The 21,885-nt window shown below is 42.5% G+C and overlaps 1 protein-coding gene across 1 annotated transcript in view; it reads right to left on the bottom strand.

Annotated features, from left to right (window-relative positions):
* Window positions 1–20,927, bottom strand: part of clec19a (C-type lectin domain containing 19A) — a 47,802-nt gene extending 26,875 nt beyond the window's left edge. Inside the window, exons 1-3 of the mRNA XM_068003061.1 lie at window positions 20,921–20,927; window positions 11,735–11,912; window positions 8,343–8,436 (exon numbers count right to left, since the gene is read on the bottom strand). Of these exons, the coding sequence (XP_067859162.1) occupies window positions 8,343–8,436; window positions 11,735–11,912; window positions 20,921–20,927 (279 nt within the window). The remainder of the gene's footprint in view (window positions 1–8,342; window positions 8,437–11,734; window positions 11,913–20,920) is intronic.
* Window positions 20,928–21,885: the final 958 nt, after the last annotated feature.

Below are 21,885 nucleotides of genomic sequence, written 5' to 3'. Positions count from 1 at the left end.
AAGGGTGGGGGCAGAGGAGGGGAGGGGTAGATAGTGGGGGGAACTACCTCAGTCGGAGCATGAAGTAGGAAAAGTATGTCAGCGGGGTAAGGTTGGAAAGTACTATAACATGGGTGGGGAAAACTACCTCAATGGGTGGGAACGTACTAAGAGTATCCAATTTTTCAACAAATGAGGAGGCCCTGATTTTACTAACATTGAAGAGGTTCCATTATTTTAAACATTAGACAGGTCATGATTTTAGTAATCTTGATAGGCCCTAATATTTTAAAAAAATAATTAGGTCCCAATTCTTCAAACAGTGAAAAGGATCCAATATTTTAAGTTTGAAGAGGCCCTCATTATTCAACCCCCCCCCCAGCAGGATGCCTACCTGTACTGGCAAGATTTCTTCATTTCCAAACAGACCCCAATTTCTCAGGGCTTGTTCCTGAGATAAGGGGGTAGATTTTCAACTTGTCGCCCGGGCATAAAACTCCATTCATGGATCGGCTCCCCGTTATAAAAAACGCCCAATTTTTATTTTCACTGATCTCAATGGAAAGGAAAATCGGATGGTTTCTCTAACTTCTGTTTGGAAATGAAGAAATCTTGCCAGCACAGGTACTTTAACGGTCGGCCGATCTGCAATACCAGTTTTACATCCAAGCGGCAAGTTGAAAATCTACCCCAAAGCTTTATGGAACAAGGCATTATGGTATCACTATCATTAGCAAAGCTTAACATTGAAAATCCCTATCACAGTGTCACCTACATGAAATATTCCATTGGCCCATGGAAGTTTTCGATGCATTTTGAAATGGAATATTTTGACCCAGCTACCTTTCTTAATATAGATTACTTCATAGTGGATGAAACCACAGGCAGCGGGAAAAGGCTGTCTAAGAGTCACTCAGAGATAAGAAAGTTAAGAAATACTAAAACAATATCAAATTTAAAATGTTAAAATCCATTTAATTTGGTTCAATAACAACAATGGGCAATATATAAACTGAAGGTATGACAATCTCATCTTATTTCTTTAAAAGGCTCAGCTTGAATCAATTAATAATACTTTTGCCTCTAAGTTAGAAGGTTGTGGGTACAAGTCCCACTCCAGTGCAGTAAGAGGGAGTGCTGCATTGTTAGAGGCGCTACCCTTCAAATGAGATGTTAATCTGAGGGTCTGTCTGCCTATTCAGGTGAATGCTAAAGATCTTGTGGCATTATTTGAAGAAAAGCCGAGAGCTGTCCTGGGCTGCATTCCTCCCAAAACAGATCGACTGGTCATCTATCCAATTGTTGTTTGTGGAATTTTACTGTGCGCACATTAGCTCCTGTGTTTGCCTACGTAACAACAGTCACTGTAATTTATTGTATTCAACGTACTTTGGGGTGTTTCTCAGAGTTGTGATAAGGTGCTATATAATTGTGTCCATTCTTATCTTCAAACACAAGTAACAACTACAAACATTTTTTATCAGTCCATTAAGTCCATTATTTAAAAGAAAAATATCCAGCACTCGTAGAGGTTTTTTTTTACATTCAGAAATTATTGCATTCCATTTAATACCAGCTTATACAAATGCAATGAAATTGGAAATCCAGCGGACTGGGAGAGTGATAAAAAAAAAAGAGGGATACAAAGAAAGTAATAAGAGGTGCAAAAGGCAATATGAAAAAGCTTACAAGAGATAGCAAAGCTAACAGTAAAAGTTTTTATAAATATATTAAGAGAAAAGAGAAGTAAGGGGGAATGTGGACTCATTAAAGGCAGAAGCAGGTGATACTATTATGCAAAATAAGGAAATGGCAAACCTGTTAAATGGATACTTTGTATCTGTTTTCACAGTAGAGGAAGAGGACAAAATATCAGCGGTACAAAGAAACATTAAAATAAGCCAAGGGGAAGAACATATTGGATTTAATATAACTAAAAAAATGGTAATGGAGAAAATACTGGGCTATAAATTGGGCCATGTAATGCCCATTTCTCAGATGCTACGCGGCCTCCTAAGGTCCCAAAATGGCGTCCGGAATGCGCACACACGCTTCTAGCATGACGCACGCTGGACGCCATCTTGGTAAAGACATTTGTGCAAGCACAGATAGCGAACGCCGGCATCGTGTAAAGTAAGGAGAATATGTGTTCGATCAGTGTGCAATGCTGATCTAAAGGGATAGATACCATTTTGGAACTCAATGCTCTAGCCAACACATTGTCTTAACCACAAACAGCTGAACATGTCTTAGATGGCCTGGAGGACCCCCCCCACCAGCGCTATTTAAAGGAATCATGTAGGTGTTGCAGGTTAGATGCTGGATTATTGCTTCTGGCTGCTGGTACGATTGTACGTTTGTTGAAGCTTCCCATACTTGGAGAGAGTTTCTATAGTGTATAGAGAGTGGTTTGGCAGGTACAGCATTACTGTTGGTATCATTTACAACAGTTTGCTGAACAAGATTCCTGGGATCCATGGGTGGCCTGCTAGGACTCCCACTGGGCATAGAACACAACTGGGAGCATGCAGAGAGGCCACACAGAGCAGGTCAAGCTGCGAGCAGAGGGAGGTGGAGGAGGAGGCGCAAGGCACCGAGCAGGCAGTCATATCCCATGAGTACCTTCAGGGACCAATTCTCTTACTTCAACATGAGCGAAGGTCAGTCCATTCGACGGCTGCGGTTCACGAAAGAAGTCGTGATGGAGATATGTCAATTGCTGCAGCCATGACTGCAGCCTTAGAGTGGGGCAAGGACAGCATGGCCTGTAGCTGTCTAAGTAACCGTGGCGCTGAACTTTCACAGCTTTGGATCCTTTCAGGTCTCTGCTGGCGATATGAGCAACATCTCGCAGTTTGCAGTGCACTGCTGCATATGGGAGGTCACTGAGGCACTGTCCGAGCTGCGCAGCAGATTCATCATGTTTCTTCTTGACAGAGAGAAGCAGAACGAGCGAGCACGAGAGTTTGTTTGCATTGCAGGCATCCCCGTGGTGCAGGATGCCATTGACTGCACGCATATTGCCATGCGTGCTCCACATCTCAACTCAGCCATCTTCATGAACAGAAAGGGATTCCACTCCCTCAATGTGCAGCTGGTGTGCGACCACATGCACTGCATCATGCAGGTCAATGCCCGCTACCCTGGCAGTAGTCATGATGCCTTCATTATGCGGCAGTCCAACGTCCCAACTATCTTTGCTCTGGCTCGGCAAGTCAAAGGCTGGCTACTGGGTGACAAGGGTTATCCTCTCACGAGGTGGCCCATTACTCCGGTCAGGAACGCATGCACACGTGCAGAGCAGGCATACAGTGAGAGCCATGCGGCCACACAGAATGTCATCAATCTCACCGTAGGTGTCCTAAAGCAGCGCTTCCGCTGCCTGGACTGTTCTGGTGGAGCCCTGCAGTACTCCGCTGAGCAGGTGTCAAGATTCGTCATTATGCTGCATGCTGCACAACCTCGCCCTTATGAGGGAACAGCCCTAGCCACCGCCTATCCGGCAAGACCCTGAGCCAGAGGCAGAGGAGGAGGAAGAGGCGGCGGAGGAGGAGGAGGAGGGGGAAGTGGAGGAAGATGCAAGGAGGCAACAAGGTGCACAGGCCCCGTCTGCCAGGGTTCTGTGTGCTCACCTTATTCATGAGCGATATCAGTTACCTCAACGACACCTCACAAGTCACCAACTGTCCTACACTCCCCGCCCGTCCTCTCCCACTTGAACATCAAATCGCCCTCTGTATAATTACACATTGCTTCCTCCCGCAGCTCATCACATATATAAAAACCACCACCAACTGCGACTTCAAATACAAATTTATAACGTAACATAGTAACTCAAGTATCAAACATTACACTATTCATCCTTGAGCATTCCCTCAGTGCCTGTCGTTCGTATGCCTTTGCCTTTCCTAGTGCTCCTACAAGGTGCATCTCCAGTGCCTGGAGCATGGGTGATGGAAGGCTGCTGACCTTCAATTGAGCAGCGTGCAGATGGCCTTGGCAGACGACCTCGAGCAGCTCTGGGCCTGGAGGGCCCGGCTTCAGACTGCACCATCTCGGCCTGGGCTGCAGCAGTCTGGCCTGGCAGGCTGACAGCCAAAAGCAAGGGCACTGGCGGAGTGGCAGGGATGGGAGCAGGAGTGCTATCGTCCGGAGACAGGACAGCAGGTTCGACTGCCATGGCGCCACTGCCACTTGCACGGGGCAGCGCCTCAGCACTCCTGGTGATCAGCTGGAGAATGGATTGCTGGAGTGCAGTGATGCCCTGGAAGCCCCGTTCCACAGTGGTGCCCAGAGCTACGATAGCAGCAGTCTGCGCTTCCAAAGCAGAAGTCTAAGCTTCAACTGAAGCATGCAGACCTTTGATGACATTGGTCTGTATTGCAATGGCAACTGTTTGTGCTGCAATGGAAGCCGCGACATCAGCCATCAGACGCTGCATCATGGTGGGTTCCACAGGTGTGCTGATGGGGGTGACCACCCGTTCGATGTGGGTAAGGATGAGCTCCAAGCTCTGCGCAAAGCCCTGTGCCAAGTTCGAGGTGGATTCCTCCTTGCCCCTTGACATTGTGTGCCGGCTTTCTGGCAGGTTTTCCAGTGCACCAAGCATTTGCTGGTGTACACCCATCAGCTGTCTTCTGTAGCCTGGCCCATCGAAGTCATCATCTGACTCCTTGGCAGCAGAACCATTGTGCGACCTCGCCCTCCGGAGAGCTGGCACCTGTGGTATTCATTCCCCCCGCCCTGGCTCCTGCGCACTTGTGCCCGGTGTCTCACCACGTGCAGATCCCTCCTCTATCCTAGCCCCTACACTACGCACAGTGTCAGAATCTGAGCTGGTGGATGCGAGTGTCAGATCAAGTGACAGTGAGGCTTCATTGTCTGTGTCTTTCTCCTCCGCCACCTCGGACGATGCCGGCTCCATTTCGTGGGTATCTGCAATGACAAAGGGAGACGGGTTGAATTGTGGAGCGGGGAGAGGAGAAAGTAAGACGTGCGTGCTGACAGCATCTGCAGCACCTGAGTCAGAAACGATTGTGGTGAGGGAGATGTGAGAAACAAGAAGGAGGGTTAGGTATACAGAGACCCCCATCATCAGGACCTCCAGCACCGCCATTGGTTACGGCCGCAGTGATGGCCTGGCCAATGATCTGCAGCATAGTCTCCTCCATGGGGGTTGAGGATATGTAGGTATGTCTGTCCTCCCTCAGGTCTTTCATGCTGCTGGCTGTTATGGGCCACCTTTTCCTGCAAGACAGAGGGAAGTGTCAGTGAGTGTCAGTCCTGCAAGATGTTTGGGTGATGTGACTGTCATGGTCAAATAGCTGCCAGTGAGTGTGACCTGTGAGTGGTGGGTGTTTGGATTGCAAGTGTGGTACTATGTAAGGGTGAGATGCAGCATGCTGAGTGCAGCATTGTGTACAGATGGGCAGCATTTGTTGGTGGGTGGATGAATGGGGGATGTCGTGTGTGGAGCAATGGTGTGGTTGGTAGGATGTGCCACTTGACACTTGCATGCACTCACCTTGACCACTCATGTCAAATCATTGAACTCTTTCCTGCACTGCATCCACGTGTGTGGTGCAATGCTCCCGGCATTCACCTCCAGGGCCACTTCCTCCCATTGCCTCTGCAGCTGGTGTCTGGGGGGGGGTCTCCTGCCACTGGGTACAGGATGGCTCTCCATTCCTCCACTCCCTCCACCAAGGCCTCCAGTGCGTTGTCGGAGAACCTTGATGCACAGTCTCTTGCCTGTCCAGCCATTCTACCTGTCATCCTCCAATGTTTGCATTGACTGTGCACCTCCCCTTTAAGAGGTGCAGGCTGCCTTTGACTAGTGCTGGCCACGCCCCATATCGGTCCTTCTGCTGGTGCATGCAGCCACTCAATGGCACGGGTAGCGCTGGCTGCACGTACACATCATGGTAATGAACCAGCAGCACGAATCTCACGCGCTGCCTGCATCGGGCGCAGATTAATTGCGCGCCATGACCCCGTGCCTCGATTCGGGGGTTATCGAATTTAACCCCCAGTGGGACTTAAGATAGACAAATCTTCAGGATTTCACTTTGGATCCAAGAAAGACATATCAGAATATTTTCTTAATGTGACAGACTAGAAGCTGTGGAGGAACAAAGGAATGTTGGTGTCCATGTGAACAAATCACTAAAACCCAGTGCAAAGATACAAAGAGTAATTAAAAAGGCTATTGGAATGTTGGCCTTTACCTCAAGGGGGCTTGGAAGACGTACAACCAGATTCACCAGAATGATACCAGGGCTAAAAGGGTTAAATTATGAGGACAAATTGCATAAACTTGGCTTGTATTCCCTTGAGTTTAGAAGGCTGAGGGATGATCTAATTGCGGTGTTTAAAATGATAAAAGAATTTGATATAGTAGGTACAGAGGAGCTATTTACTCTGGTAGGGGAATCCAGAACAAGGAGACACAGTTTTAAAATTAGAGTTAGGCCATTCAGGAGTGAAATCAGGAATCACTTTTTCACACAAAGGGTGATGAAAATCTGGAATTCTCTCCCCCCAAAAGGCTGTAGGTGCTGGTTCAATTGAAATTTTCAAGACTGAGATTGACTGATTTTTATTAGGTATCAAGGGATATGGATCAAAGGCAGGTAAATGGAGTCGAGGTACAGATCGGCCATAATCTAATTGAATGGGGCTGAAAAGCCTACTCCTATTCCTGCTATATTGTTCTCTTCTGAAGTCCTTGTCATTTTAAATAGATCCGCATTTATGTTTTATTCAAGTTGCATTTTGTTCTCATTCTCTGTTCTCAGAGAGTAGGGATAAACGGGTCATTTTCAGGCTGGCAGGCTGTAACTAGCGGGGTGCTGCAAGGATCAGTGCTGGGGCCTCAGCTATTTACAATCTACATTAATGACTTAGATGAAGGGACCGAGTGAAATGTATCCAAGTTTGCTGACGATACAAAGCTAGGTGGGAAAGTAAGCTGTGAGGAGGACACAAAGAGTTTGCAAAGGGATATAGACAGATTAAGTGAGTGGGCAAGAAGGTGTATAATGTGAGGAAATGTGAGGTTATTCACTTTGGTAGGAAGAATAGAAAAACAGAATAGTTTTTAAATGGTGAGAAACTATCAAATGATCATGTTCAGAGGGATTTGGGTGTCCTTGTACACGAAACACAGAAAGTTAACATGCAGGCACAGCAAGCAATTAGGAAGGCAAATGGTGTGTTGGCCTTTATTGCAAGGTTGGAGTACAAGAGCAAGGAAATCTTGCTGCAATTGTACAGGGCTTTAGTGAGACCATGCCTGGAGTACTGTGTACAGTTTTGGTCTCCTTACCTAAGGAAGGATATACTAGCCTTAGAGGCGGTGCAACAAAGGTTCACTAGATTAATTCCTTGGATGAGAGGGTTGTCCTATGAGGAGAGATTGAGTAGAATGGGCCTATGCTGTCTGGAATTTAGAAATGTAAGGAATCTTACAACACCAGGTTATAGTCCAACTGTTTTATTTGAAAATAAACAGTTTTCAAATAAAACAGTTGGACTATAACCTGGTGTTGTAAGATTCCTTACATTTGTCAACCCCAGTCCATCACTGGCATCTCCACATCATGGAATTTAGAAGAATGAGAGGTGACCTCATTGAAACATATAAGATTCTAAGAGGGCTTAACAGAGTAGATGCTGAGAGGCTGTTTCTCCTGGCTGGAGAATCTAGAACTAGGGGGCATAGTCTCAGGATAAGGGGTCAGCCATTTAAGACTGAGATGAGGAGAAATTTCTTCACTCAGAGGGTTGTGAATCTTTGGAATTCTCTACTCCAGAGGGCTGTGGCTGTTCAGTCATTGAGTATATTCAAGGCCGAGATCGATAGATTTTTGGACTCTAAGGGAATCAAGGGATATGGGGATCGGACGGGAAAGTGGAGTTGAGGTCGAAGATCAGCCATAATCTTATTGAATGGCGGGGCGAGCTCGAGGGGCCATATGGCCTACTCCTGCTCCTATTTCTTATGTTCTTATTCTAGTTTGTTGTACTTTTTTCACACAAAGCATTCCTACTTATCCACATTTTTTCTTTAAAATGTTTGAGATTTGCTCTAAATGTGCAAAATAACTCAAATCAAGTAAACTGCAGTATCGATCACTGCCAAAAGTGACCGGACTGATTGTGCAATGGTATTTAATGAGGAAACAAACCCTGTTACTTTGACTTTATATCCATTGTCACTTTTTGGCCAAGAAAGTAACAGAGATCAACAGAATCTACAGCATTAATTGCATTGAAATGTACATACTGTAGCAGTACTCTGGTAAATCATTAAAACAACTTTACCAACAAATGACCACTAGTTATTTGTAATATGGACTCACCACTCTTCGATCATGGAGTCCTATCCAAATATCAGTAGGTATTCCAGGAACTCGACTGTTAACTAAGTCATAAACAAACACATTCTCTTCCCAGCTAGTAAAGAATAAGACAGACAGGTTAAGTTATAAGTAATGTAAGCATACAGCATAAAAAACATCATTCCGCCTTCACAATCAATTAAGGTTATTTTGGAAGCCGCAGTTCATTGTCTAAAGCCCCAGTAATCTCTGGGTGGAAAAATACATGAAGTTACTTAATCATGACTTAGAAAATAATAGCTACTTAAACGTTAGGTGGAAATAAGGAATTATAAATGAATCAATTATACCAAGCAACTGTGGTAATGTGAACAATATCTAGGAGTGTCTTAAGATGGAATTGATAGCAGTAACTGAGGTTAAGGATGATAAATTATAAGAAAAAGACATATTGCAGTGATGACAATACATAGTGCTGTACATCAATGTAAGTGTTACAATACTGTTTACTGTTCATTACATTTTTCACTAAAGCCTATTTTAGGTGAGTTGCAAGCAAAAAAATGACCTCATCACCACCTTTAGAATAAAGAATATACTAATAGGAAAACTGAGCAGGCTGACAGCAGAAGGAGGGTTGTTACTAGGAAGCAATATGGCACCAATTACTTAGAGACTCTTGGCCAGCAGAAGTCCATCTCATGCCAATGTGCTCTCTAATGAGTCCACCACTGCCAGGCTGTCTGAATATGACAGAATCATGAATTCTTTGAAGGAGGCTTCTTCAGTTCCCAACACCATGATGGTGATCAGCATGGCAAACTTCTAGGTGACAAGTGATTGCTATCGAGGCCACCCCGGACCCATTTCATGCTTGCAACCCAGTGGCACCTCCACGGAGGGCTTAGGGTGAATCCTGGAAGAGCAGCAACAACTGGTTCAGCAGTTGGCAAAGCAATAGAGGTTAGGGGCTACTGAAGCAGCTCAAATGTTTGAGCATCATACCAACAGCAGCAACAACATGTTCAGTTTGTGCAGCATATGGAGCTGACAAATGAAGCACATCATTGCTTATGCTACCCTTATGTGGGGGATGAAAAGAGAAACTACAGAAGAGGGAGAAGAGTCTATTGAGGTGGGAGGAGACAGAATTCTTGAAGCAGCAGTGGGACGAGAAGCACCCTGCTGAGTAATGAGGGGGAGGGGAAGTTAGAGAGAGAGAAACCCTGTTTTTGGGCAGCTGGAATCTCCGGCTCTTCTGGGAGAAAGAAAGAATGAGCTTGCATTTATATGGCGTCTTTCACAACCTCAGGACGTCCCAAAGCGCTTTACAGCCAATGAAGTACATTTTGAAGTATACTCACTGTTGTAATGTAGGAAACACGGCAGCCAATTTACACAGCAAGCTCCCACAAACAATTTAGTCATGCTGGTTGAGGGATAAGTATTGGCTAGGTCACAGGGGGATAACTCCAACACTCTTCTTCGAAATGGTGCCATGTGACATCTGTAACGTCCAGTTGAGAGGGCAGATGGGGGCCTCGGTTTAACATCTCATTCGAAAGACTGCACTTCCATCTGTGAAGCACTGCCTCAGTACAGCACTGAAGTGTCAACCTGGATTTTATGCTCAAGTCTCTGGAGTGTGACTTGAACCCACGACCTTCCGACTATAGAGGCAAGAGTTCCACCACTGAGTCACAGCTGACAACTGTAGTGTCAGAGAGAATGGAGAGCAATGGTTGTTGTCGGGTTTAGTAGGCTCACTTTATAATATAGCATATATTCTGACTAACTGTTACATCCACCAATATAATAATCTTGGGCTAAAAATCTACAGGGGGAGCACATCACAGGAATCTCCGCCACTGATCTGGGTGGACTTTCCAGGGGATGGAACCCTTCCTTGAATCTCAATGGCAGGCTCCTACGGCACTAAGGGCATCTCTTGGGCACCTTCCTGCCCCCGGAGGCTACAAACTGCAGCATACTGTGCCAGGTCCAGGGGGTGGGGGGGGGGGGGGGTGGTGGAAGTGGGGTCCTATCCTGTCAGGAGCACGGGAACTCCTGGCAGTGGGAGGTCCCACTCCCATCCTTAAGCTACTGGTCTAGTTTGAGGCAGGCAGAGGCTCCTCCCCCAAAAAACCAAGCCAGAGCTCCTGTGTAAGGCTGGAACCTGGCATATCTGGAATAATAGCAGGATTGTGCTGGAAGGGTTGTGGATTTTTGGCTCCCATATATTGAGGACTGAAAGCATTCTCAGCATTTGAGTACCTGTATAAACCAATCAAATTTCTCTCATGGGTTTTAACATCCATCAAAAGCCCTCAGGTGCATGATTACTTTGTAAGGCATACCCAACCATCTACTTTTCTCTGTAGAAGATCCTAATAATATCAAGTAGTAAATCTCACAGTCAAAGAAACACATGTGACTTCAAATGTATACAGTGACACTGATGTGCGCAAATTGGCCTGCTGCTCTTGGACAGAACTGATGACAGATTCTCTATTTAATACTTGTTGGAGGAACCCCTCTGTATAAAGCCCATACATTACATTGGTTCACCACCAGCACTTTTTGTTTTGGTTTCAGATTTCCAGCATCTGCAGTACTTTATTTTTCAATGTCGATAGTGCTTATCTGATACAGTACAAAAGTTACAAACTGAAATAATAGTTGTGATCTTTGCTGTGATCTTTTTCATTATCTACATCATTAAATAAATTTAAAACAGAAATAGACAGTTTCCTAGAAGTAAAGGGAATTAGGGGTCACAGGGAGCGGGCAGGAAATTGGACATGAATTTAGATTTGAGGTTAGGATCAGATCAGCCATGATCTTATTGAATGGCGGAGCAGGCTCGAGGGGCCGATTGGCCTACTCCTGCTCCCATTTCTTATGTTCTTATCTTTACTTAGAAACTTACACACATTAGATCTTTCTATATAGAGAATTGCATTTCCAATGAGAAATGTAGCTAGCAACTTTATGGAAACTATTCAACTCAAATTAGAAAATATCTGGTGCCAAAAATTTGCAGTTTGAATTCAGTGCCTAGAATAGAAACACTGCAAACTGAAGCACTTTATTAAGTAACTCTAGGCTTATTTGAATTTCATCATTTTCCACAATCTTATGTCAAATGTTCTAGCGCAAATTAACCAATGTGATGATACTATCTTTGTTTACTTTTGCCTGTGCATTCTATGCATTAAATGAAATCGCCTGACAACATGGTAAACTCACATTAAAAAGCAGAGTTCAATTTGATAGCATAAAGATTTGTAAACTTGGTTATAGTGTAAATCTTTGATGAATAATTTTGTATTCAACTCCTAATTTTTACATATTTGTTGAAACATTGGTCACTATGTGACTGCCTAAACTCGTTAAACAGATGGGTGTATTACCTATGAATAGATGCTAATTTTGCTGATCTGAGTCCATTTGAAAATTCAGCACAGTACAGATCAGCTTCAGCCCACGTCTTGGTCACAGGAAAGAAGCGGAAACAGTATCCATTGAATTCTGTCCAGAAGAGGGGGCAGGAATAGGCAAGAATGGCTCCAGTCAGACGAAGAGGCAGTTCTGCAATAACATGAATAATGAATGGAAGTCATAATCAACAATTTAATGTACACAAAAGAACTTTTTATTTGCTACTATTGTACTCTTTACTTGACTAGGCATCAGTCACTCATAGAAAGAAAGAAAGAAGAATCATAGAACGGTTACAGCGTGGAAGGAGGCCATTCGGCCCATCGAGTCCGTGCCAGCTCTATGCAAGAGCAATCCAGCTAGTCCCACTCCCCCGCCACTCCTGTAAGAAGAATGGCATAACAAACTAATAGTCCCTAGAACGTGATTGACAGGATATGAACGATGCTTGCCATGGTGATTCCATTAATAATTTGCAATAAAAGGATGGATTTTCTGGCTGGGGTGGGAACAGTACGCAGTGGGTCATCCTCCTCACTGCTTCTGAACAACCATTTTAAGCAAAACTTTGAGGATGAGTGCTCATTAATTATTCCAAGTGACCTTCTGACTGCACATTGGGTTGCGCCTGGCAGTCAGCAAAGCTCTTTTATAAGGTTTCCCCTGAAAATAAAATACATTGAATAAAGAAATGAAAGAAAAGGATTGAAATTAAAATCAATGATTCCTCTCTATTCAACTGCCATTTCATCTAAGATGAAGGGAAGGGATGTAAAGATTCACACTGTTATGTCACATGGAAATGGTGGGTTCCTGAAAGCACGCCAGCATATTAGCAAATGTTGACGTACCTAGTGCGGCACAGAAGAGCTGCCCTTATTGGCACTTAAGGGTGCCCTTCCTGGAGAAGAATCACCTAAAATGCTAGTCAAGAATATCTGGCAGGAGATAGCTGGCAGGGTTTGATCTCTGCAACAACCAGTGTATCTTGCTGCAAATGTGAAAGAAGACAGCAGACCTGAGGAAAAGTGCCAAGTTACGTTTACCTGTTACTCTTGGACAAAACTTTCATGTAACTTTAGCCTCTTCGATGCTGAGCATGCATACCCACACAGCACTAGGATACCAGTTACATTTGGAACAATTGTTGCACTGAAATCTTAACAATCCCTCTATCATAAGGGAGGGGGTGGAGGGGGTGGGGGGGGGGGGAGGAAATTTAGGCATGTTGACTTTCCAGTATAAACTTGGCTAGTGCTAGTGGATATTCTGTAATATGTCACAGCATTTGTTATTTGGTCTCTTTCTACCTCAGTTATACATTGGGTCAGATAAGTATGACTAAAAACAACTTTTATTTACCACTGAAGCGATTTTATTGAGTTGATTTTTAAAATTTGTTTTTGGGATGTGGCAACACAATATTTATTGCTAATCCTATTTGCCCTGAGGGCTTTAAGAATCAACCATGTAATGTGGGATAACCACAACAAAAATAACAACAACTTGCATTTATATAACCCCTTTAACATAGAAAAACGTCCCAAGATGCTTCACAGAGGTGTAATCAGATGAAAATGGACACCAAACAAGAGGGCGATATTAGACTAGATGACCAAAAGCTTGGGTTTTAAGGAGGGCCTTAACAGAGAAGAGGGAGGTGGTGAGGTGAAGGTAGTTAGAGAGTAAATTCCAGATTGCGGGCCTAGACGGCTGCCAATGATGAGGTGAAGGAAGGTAAGAGATACACAAAAGGCCACTCAGAGTAACGGATAGGGTTGTGGGGCTGGAGTAGGTTACAGGCATAGGAAAGGGCAAAGCCACGAAGGGATTTAAACATGAGAACGAGAATTTTAAATTTGAGGCATTGAGGGACCGGGAGCCAATGTAGATCAGCAAGGATAGATGTGATGGGTAAGCGAGACTTGGTGTGGGATAGGATACGGGTAGCAGAGTTTTGGATGAGCTGAAGTTTACAGAGGGTGGAGAATGGGAGGCTGTCCAGGAAAGCATTGGAATAGTTGAGTCAGGAGGTAACAAAGGCATGGATGAGTGTTTCCTGTAGCAAACAGGCTGAGGCAGGGACAGAGGCAGGTGATGTTACGGAGGAGGAAGTAGGTAACCTTTGTGATGGAGAGGACATGGGGCCAGAGATACATGCAAGTCAGATCAAGTAGAGATGAGAGGCACCCTTCCCTGAAGGACATTAGTGAACCAGTAGTTGGATTTTTACAACAAGCTGGCAGCTTTCATGGTCATTTTCTGGTGCTAGCCCAGAAATTACCAGGTTTATTGAAATCAGGTTCACAACTTGCCATGTTAGGATTTGAACTCAGAATCTCTAGGTTGCTGGTCCGGTAACATAACCACTAAGTTACTGTACCCACATGATCCACTGTTAAAAAGCCTTAGTGGATGCGGCCTGCCCCATCTGATTGCAGGATACGACAAGGTCCTGCCAGCAACTGCCTGCCACCTCTTGACAAGGCTTCGAGGAATTCCTGACATTTACCTGAGGAAGGAGGAAGCCTCCGAAAGCTTGTAGATTTCAAATAAAATCGTTGGACTATAACTTGGTGTTGTAAAATTGTTTACAATTGTCAACCCCAGTCAATCTCCACATCAAAAAAAAATCAAACAGACTCATAGGTATTTTCAAAGCAAACCAAAAGTTGTAGATAATAAATTCTCGGATTTAACATTAATTATATACTCTTACATGTTCAGAGATACAAAATATAATGTTCTGAACAAAATCGATACAAATTGTAACACACTTCAGAATAGTGAACAAACTGGGCCTTACCGATAAATATTGAGCAAATAAACTGATCCATCAGGTTAGAGGGTGGGTTTTTATAATGAAAAAATTGATAACTCAAAACTTAGGAAAATGCTGAACTTCACCTTTTCTGCAACAGGCACATTCAGACAAGTCAATAAAAGGCTAGGATGATAGTTAAGATGCTAATGAGCTATAGCTAATGTCTCCCAGTACACTGTAAATAATAAGCAATTCATTATTCAATCTTGGCAATTGAAAAACACTTCACATCCATTGCATTGGAAATTCTTTGATCCTTTTTTTGGTGAATGGAGGGAGATGAGAGAGGCTGGGACACAGGTTGGCAAATGGTGCTTTTTGAAACAGGATGTTGCACAGGCAGTCAGGTTTGTTAAAGAAAAAATTGTGAGGGCTTTCGCTGAGGTGAAAAGGTTAGAAATGCTGGAGGATGGTTAGAAGCTGTCTTGTTTAAGTCAGGTAAGATGACCCACTGGAGTAGGGTAGCATAGCCTATTGTTTATTTTGCATTATTGCACATAAGTTTCACGGATTGAATTAATTGAGTCTGATTGTAACTGCTGTTCTGTATCTGCACCTTAATGTGAAATATGGCAGCCTAACGATTTGTATCAAGCTTTGTCTAGGCAAGTATTGGCTTTATCCATCTTCAGAGAGATTGAAGAAGTGCACATGCGAAAGACATAAATATCAGGTCACAAGGGAGTACTATTGTTACACCCCTGGTTTATGCAATCATGCAAGAAGATATAGAGTAGTGTGAATTAACTCCCAATGGAGCAAAGGGCTTCCAAGACTGCTTAAAGGAGCGACTGATGCATCTAAACCTGAGAAGGCATCTACAGCAGACCTGAATTTGTAATAATATGTATATATGAAATGAGAAAGTTAAATATATACATTTAAAGAGTTTTAAATAAAATTCTCAGGGACATAATGATGCTTCAAGTTGGTTGTAATTAGCCTCAAATGGGGTTAATGAGGGCACATTGTCTTTGTGATGTAAGCAAATGCAAGAAACTGCTTGTGTTTCTGGTAAAAGGTTATTACAAGTTTATTTCATGCAATGTTACAATATAAACATTTTACTCAGAACTGTTTTACATAAAAAGTGAATTTTATGAAAATAGTTAATATTTTTCTAAAGTTTCCAGTTTTCCTTTCCAAAACACTTTCTGTTTAACTGGAACATAATTGTTGTTTGGGCAAGAAAACAAGTGCTGACTGCTGCGGAGAGGGTATCACACCAGGACAGCTAAGCAGCTGTTGTAAGGGTGTGATCTGCTGAAGTTGATTGTCCACAAATGGAAATTTCTCTTTAGTGGTGGTTACAGAGCGTTACCATATTTGTTCATGTAATTAACCCTGGAATGTAAGAAGGCATTCACTTGTTTTGATAAAGGGCTTCCCATTGCCATTGTTGACGTGTAATCTGTCTTTTCTCAGATAGCATCGTTTTTTGGGGAAAAATGTATCATATAGTGATGGTCGCTACCTTACAGGGGTATTTCTGATCTATACGTAGGAGAACTAATGATGGACAATTCAGATTAAAGCTGAGCCCAATGATTTTCAGTTTGCACGAAAAAATGGACGGAATCCCAGAATTTAATCCCCCAAACGCTAGGAAAAATCCTGAAATCCTATGTAGTAAAAACAGAATTTGACTTACTCATTATAAAAATGGGCATAATTGTGGAATATGATCCCCAAAACATTGCTAAAAATTCCCAGAATCCCATGTAAGAAAAATGGAATTTGCTGCATTAGGGTTTAAGGGTCAGCCCTGGTGACTTGTGAGGCTCCACGCTGGCAGCATGGACTTGTAAAATTACCCCCATTCAGTCACCATAAATCAGTTGCCCTGATTATAGTCATTCCTTAGCATTTACCCACTCTAAAATTGACTAGCATTACAGATAAGTAACACAAAGATGCTCAAGTTTTTAAAAATATATAATAGTGGGAATATTGTAATAGTGTGAAAAAGAGACACACTAAAAGGTCACCAGGCTCCCTTCACCTGTTAGTGAACAGTTATTATCTCATCAATGTTAGTTTTCTGCTCATGGTAACAATCTATCTTTTTCAGCATATGTGCAAGAGAGAAAAGATTTGCTTTATGCCCATTTCATCATAATTCTCCTAAGGCTACATTCTGGAGCTGGGTAGTAATATTTGGGCTTGGTTATAATCTACCACATTTAATACCCTAGAAAAGTATCATTTTGAGCTAATATAGTAAACTAAAACAAATAATCTCGTCTGATCTAGTCTTCTGAAGCGCTCTATTATCTTATCTCATTAAGTTACACAACACTATATGTATGCAAATCTTATTTGCTAACATATATTAGGGCTTTAGAGTCTTGATATATATTAACTCTCTCCCCCAAAAAGCTGTTAAAGCTACGTCAATTGAAAATTTCAAAACTGAGATTGATAGATTTTTGTTAGGCAAGGGTATTAAGGGTTACGGAACCAAAGTGGGTATATGGAGTTGATACAGATCAGCCATAATCTAATTGAATGGCGGAACAGGCTCGAGGGGCTGAATGGCCTACTCCTGTTCCTATATTCCTATAGTCCTATGTTCCTATTCCTTTGTTTAAACATATGCATTATTCCATGTAACAATCTCTACAATTGGATATGTCCCTGCAATTGCAAAACAAGATAATGAAATATTTTTCCAAAATAAACAACAATACATTTTCATGAATCATTATATTGCCTCAATGGTGAGCAGGAAAAACAAATGGTCTAAAGATATCTCGCATCATGGTGTATTAGTGTACTGATACATTATGCTGTGGAGTGGTAGGACCTCAGTTTCCCCCAACATTTCCCCACATAGTGAGCTCCTGACCTCCTAGATAATGAACAGAGATGAAGATAAGGAAGAAGGGAAGACTAGAGTTCAAATCAATCTGTGCCTATTTTCATGCACCTCCCTGTAATCGGTTCAAATACGGCATAAGTTCCTCTGTTGGGAAACAATATGTATTGCAGGAGATGGTAGAAAAATATCTTACAAAAAAACTCTACACTAAACCAGAATTATGCCTTAAAGACTACTTGTTTGGGTTATATTAAGAAAGAATTGGATTAATACAGCACCTTTCACAACCTCAGGGCATCGCAAAGTGCTTCAGTCAATGAATTACTTTTGAAGTGCAGTCACTGTTGTAATGTAGGGAAACCTGCAGCCAATTTGTTAATAGTAATTTGTTAACTGCAAGGTCCCACAAACGGCAGTATGATAACTGAACAGATAATCCATTTTTTTAGCTATGTTGGTGGAGGGATAAATATTGGCCAGGACACCAGGAGAACTCTCTGCTCTTTTTTGAATAGTGCCATGAGATCTTTTACCTCCACCTGACAGGACAGACAGGATATCAGTTTAACGTCTCATCTGAAAGATGGCACTTCCGACAGAGCTGCACTCTCCCAGCAATGCATTATATGCCCAAATCCTGGGATGGGGATTAAACTCATGACCGTTTGACTCAAAGGTGAGAGTGCTACCACTGAACCAAGGCTGACACCCTTGCTATCAGGAATGTTATGACTGAAACTGGAATTCTACTTGTCATTAAACCCAGTTTACTGCAGAATATTGATTTCCTGTGAACTGGTAAATGTACATCATTATATACATTTGTTTCATGATCCCACAAAAAACAAGGTATGTGTTACTTTCTACAATGTGGCGATTGTGCTAAGGTTTTTTTTCCACCTCTGAAAGCCTTCTATCCCTTAGATTTATTTTGCTGCTGTTTGCCCATTAGAATTGGTATTCTTCCTCAGCATTTGTTCTATATTTTCTTTTAACGAATTACAAACTCCTTAAAAAAAAGTCTTCTGGAATTATTTGTCTCCATAACTCTCTTGTGTATTTTTTTCCTGGTGTCTATGGTTAATGTGCAAAAGCACCTCTATTTGTACATGCACATGCCCATCAGATAGCTTCGCAAAATGGACAGTCGATACCTAGGAGGGAGGGGAAAAGAGGGACTCCTTTGACTGCTTTTCCCTTCCATTCTTCTCTGTTCAGCGATCTGCATTGTCTTTTTGAATAAAATGTATCCTGGTTTAGTTCAAATGGACTGTGTGTTCTTCCTGAGTGTGATTCTGATGTATTTTCTGTTTTAAGTCATTATCAAGTTATTATTAAATGATTGTCCATGACTTCTGCAGCTACATCATTCCATCTCCGATAAACTATTCGCCAGTGGAAAGCCAGGAAAAAGAAACACATGCCTTTATAGAGTGCCTTTCACAACCTCAGGACATCCCAAAGCACTTTACAACCAATGAAGTACTTTTTTGAAGTGTAGTCACTGATTCCAATGGATGAAGAAGTCTAATTTATTCAAAAATATTTTGAGGGGCCAAGTCAGTGAAATGGATTTAAAGAAGACTAAGGTCATGTCAGTTTCTACCCAGATATTATCCGTGTTTTCACAGTATTTATAAAAGTAAAGGAAAGACGGGTCACCACTAAACTTCACTATAAATGTTAAATATGAATTGAATCGATTAACACCTTTTCCTCTGTTAGTCAATTCATGACAATCTATATCGACAAACATCAAAGCATGGAGAAAACACCATTGGGTCATTTACACTTGACATTGTCACGACTAAAGTGACCCCTGGGGATACATAGCATGAGGAACATAAGTAGGTCATTCGCTCTTGAGCTTGTTTCCGGCATTCAGTTAGATCATGGATGATCTGCACCTTAACTCTATTTACCTACCTTTGCTCCATATCCCTTGATACCCTTACTTAACAAAAATCTATTGATCTCAGTCTTGAAAATTTCAATCGACTCAGCCTTCACAGCCTTTTGGTGAGACAGTTCTAGATTTCCACTACCCTTTGTGTGAAAAAGTGCTTCCTGATTTCACTCATACATAGTCTAGCTTTAATTTTAAGATTATGCTCCCTTGTCCTGGATTCCCCCACCAGAGGAAATTGTTTCTCTGTATCTACCCTATTGCATCCTTTTATAATTTTAAACACCTCTCAACCTTCTATACTCAAGGGAATGCAAACCATGTTTATGGAACCTGTCCTCATAATTTAACCCTTTAAATCCTGGTATAGTTCTGGTAAATCTACACTATACCCCCTCCAAGGTCAATATATCCTTCCTAAGGTTCAGTGCCCAAAACTGCACGCAGTACTCCAGATGAGCTCTGACCATGGCTCTGTGCAACTGAAGGATCACTTTCTCACTTTTGTATTCCAATCCCCTTGAGATAAAGGCCAACATTCCATTAACTTTTCTAATTACTTTTTGTACTTATGCACTAGCTTTTAGTGATCTGTGCACATATACAGCTAAATCGCTTTGCTCCTCCATAACTCCTAATCTCTCACCATTAAGAAAATATTCCGATTTGTCTTTCTTGAATCCAAAGTAGATGATCTCACACTCCTCACATTGAACCTACATAACTTACTGTGCCTCTTAATTTAGTGTCATCTGCAAACTTGGACATATAACTCTCTATTTCTTCATCCAAGTCATTTATATATATGGTGAAAAGCAGATGCCCCAGTACCGACCGCTGGGAACACCACTTATCAAATCCCGCAAAGAATGTTCCCTTTATCCCTACTCTCTGTCTCCTACCTCTCAACTAATTACCAACCCATGTCAAAAGACTACCTTGAATTCTGTGCGCTTTCAATTGTGCTAATAATCTCTTGTGCAGAACTTTATCAAATGCCTTCTGAAAGTCCATATAGACATTCATAGACACTCCCCTGGTGACCTTCTCAAAAAATTCAACTAGATTAGTCAGACATGACCTACCTTTCATTAATCCATGCTAACTCTCTTTGATCACTTGATACTTAGCCAAGTGCTCAGTCACTCTGTCTCTGATGATAGATTCCAATAATTTCCCCATTACTGATGTTAAACTGATGGGTCTGTAGTTACCTGGGGGTCATTTTAATCCCTAAGGACGGTGAGTTGGGGACAGGTGGGAAGGTAAAAATTGTAAAAATGTCAAACCCAACACCAACCCGCCCACTTCCGGTTTTAACGGAGGCAGGTTGGGAGCGGGCGACCAACCCAGACCAACAGATAAGTGCCTTTATTGCACTGCTTGTGCGCCAGGAGGAGCAGGAGTGTTTCCTCCAAGCCCAACAAACTTACCTGCCTCAATCTGACACATGCGATTGGCTTCCCCCTCCCATGTCTGACCCCCCCGATCTACCCATCCCCCCCACCGATGTCTCCGACCCCCCCCCCCCCCCGATGTCCAACCCCTCCGATATCTGACCCCCCCCCCCCGATGACAGGCCCCAACCCCCACGATGTCAGACTTACCTGTCATCCGCTCCCTGGATCCTTTCCCGTCCGACAGACAGTTAGCCTGTCAATCTGGCTGCCTGTTGGGCGGGAAACCTGCTGAAAAAATTTAAAAGATGTCCTGACGTTAAAATCATCAGGACGTCTCGGAAACCCGTACTCCCGGGTTTCTGGTCTGGAAATGATCCCCCTACCCATTCTCCATAGCTCTGAGTGAAAATCCAACCATGGTTTCTCCCTCAGTGACATTTGCAGTTCTCCAATCCAAAGGTACAATTCCTGAATCTAGAGAGCTTTGGAAAATTATGACTAAAACATCTGCAATTTCCTCACTTTTTTTAATACTTTGGGGTGGAAACCATTAGGTCCTGGAGATTTGTCTATCTTAAGTCCCATTATTTTCTCCATTAGTATTTTTAAAATTTATATTAATTCCACTAAGTTCCTCCCCATGACTTATATTTATGTTCTCATAGGCCTTTTATGAGTATGTACTGGTTTTGTATCATACTAAATAGTTCTATGAATACTTCCCAGTATTTATCTTTAGGTTTACTCATTAATAGTTTAGCCCAATTTACTGTGGTCAATTTATTTCTCATCCCTTTGAACTTTGCTGGGTTTTTATCCTCTGCAAAATAGGAAGGATTTTTCTCTCCCATTAGCAATTCCATGTATAATAACAGAAATTAAGCGATAAATGTTTTTACAAATGAAAACTAACTTTGTTGTGCCCAGACACTGTTAGATCACTTCTTGCTATACATTAATTCAGGGAGGTAATGGTTACATCAGCAGTCAGTGGACCAGTGTCTCCATAACTTTTGATTATGTTATACTGAAGCCTATGTCTTGAGATGATGTAGTCCAATTCAGAAGAGTGCTTTCACAGTTTAAAGTTTTTTAAAAAATAATGAATATGGCCCATCTCCTAGTGCTGTTATTCCACTATGCAGCCTACAGCTCCCTTCCCGGGCATTAAT

The sequence above is a fragment of the Heptranchias perlo genome, chromosome 22 (genome assembly GCF_035084215.1).
Source record: "Heptranchias perlo isolate sHepPer1 chromosome 22, sHepPer1.hap1, whole genome shotgun sequence".
Lineage (NCBI taxonomy): Eukaryota > Metazoa > Chordata > Chondrichthyes > Hexanchiformes > Hexanchidae > Heptranchias > Heptranchias perlo.
Note: the sequence above shows the minus strand (reverse complement) of the source record. Positions and strands in the feature narration are given on the sequence as shown.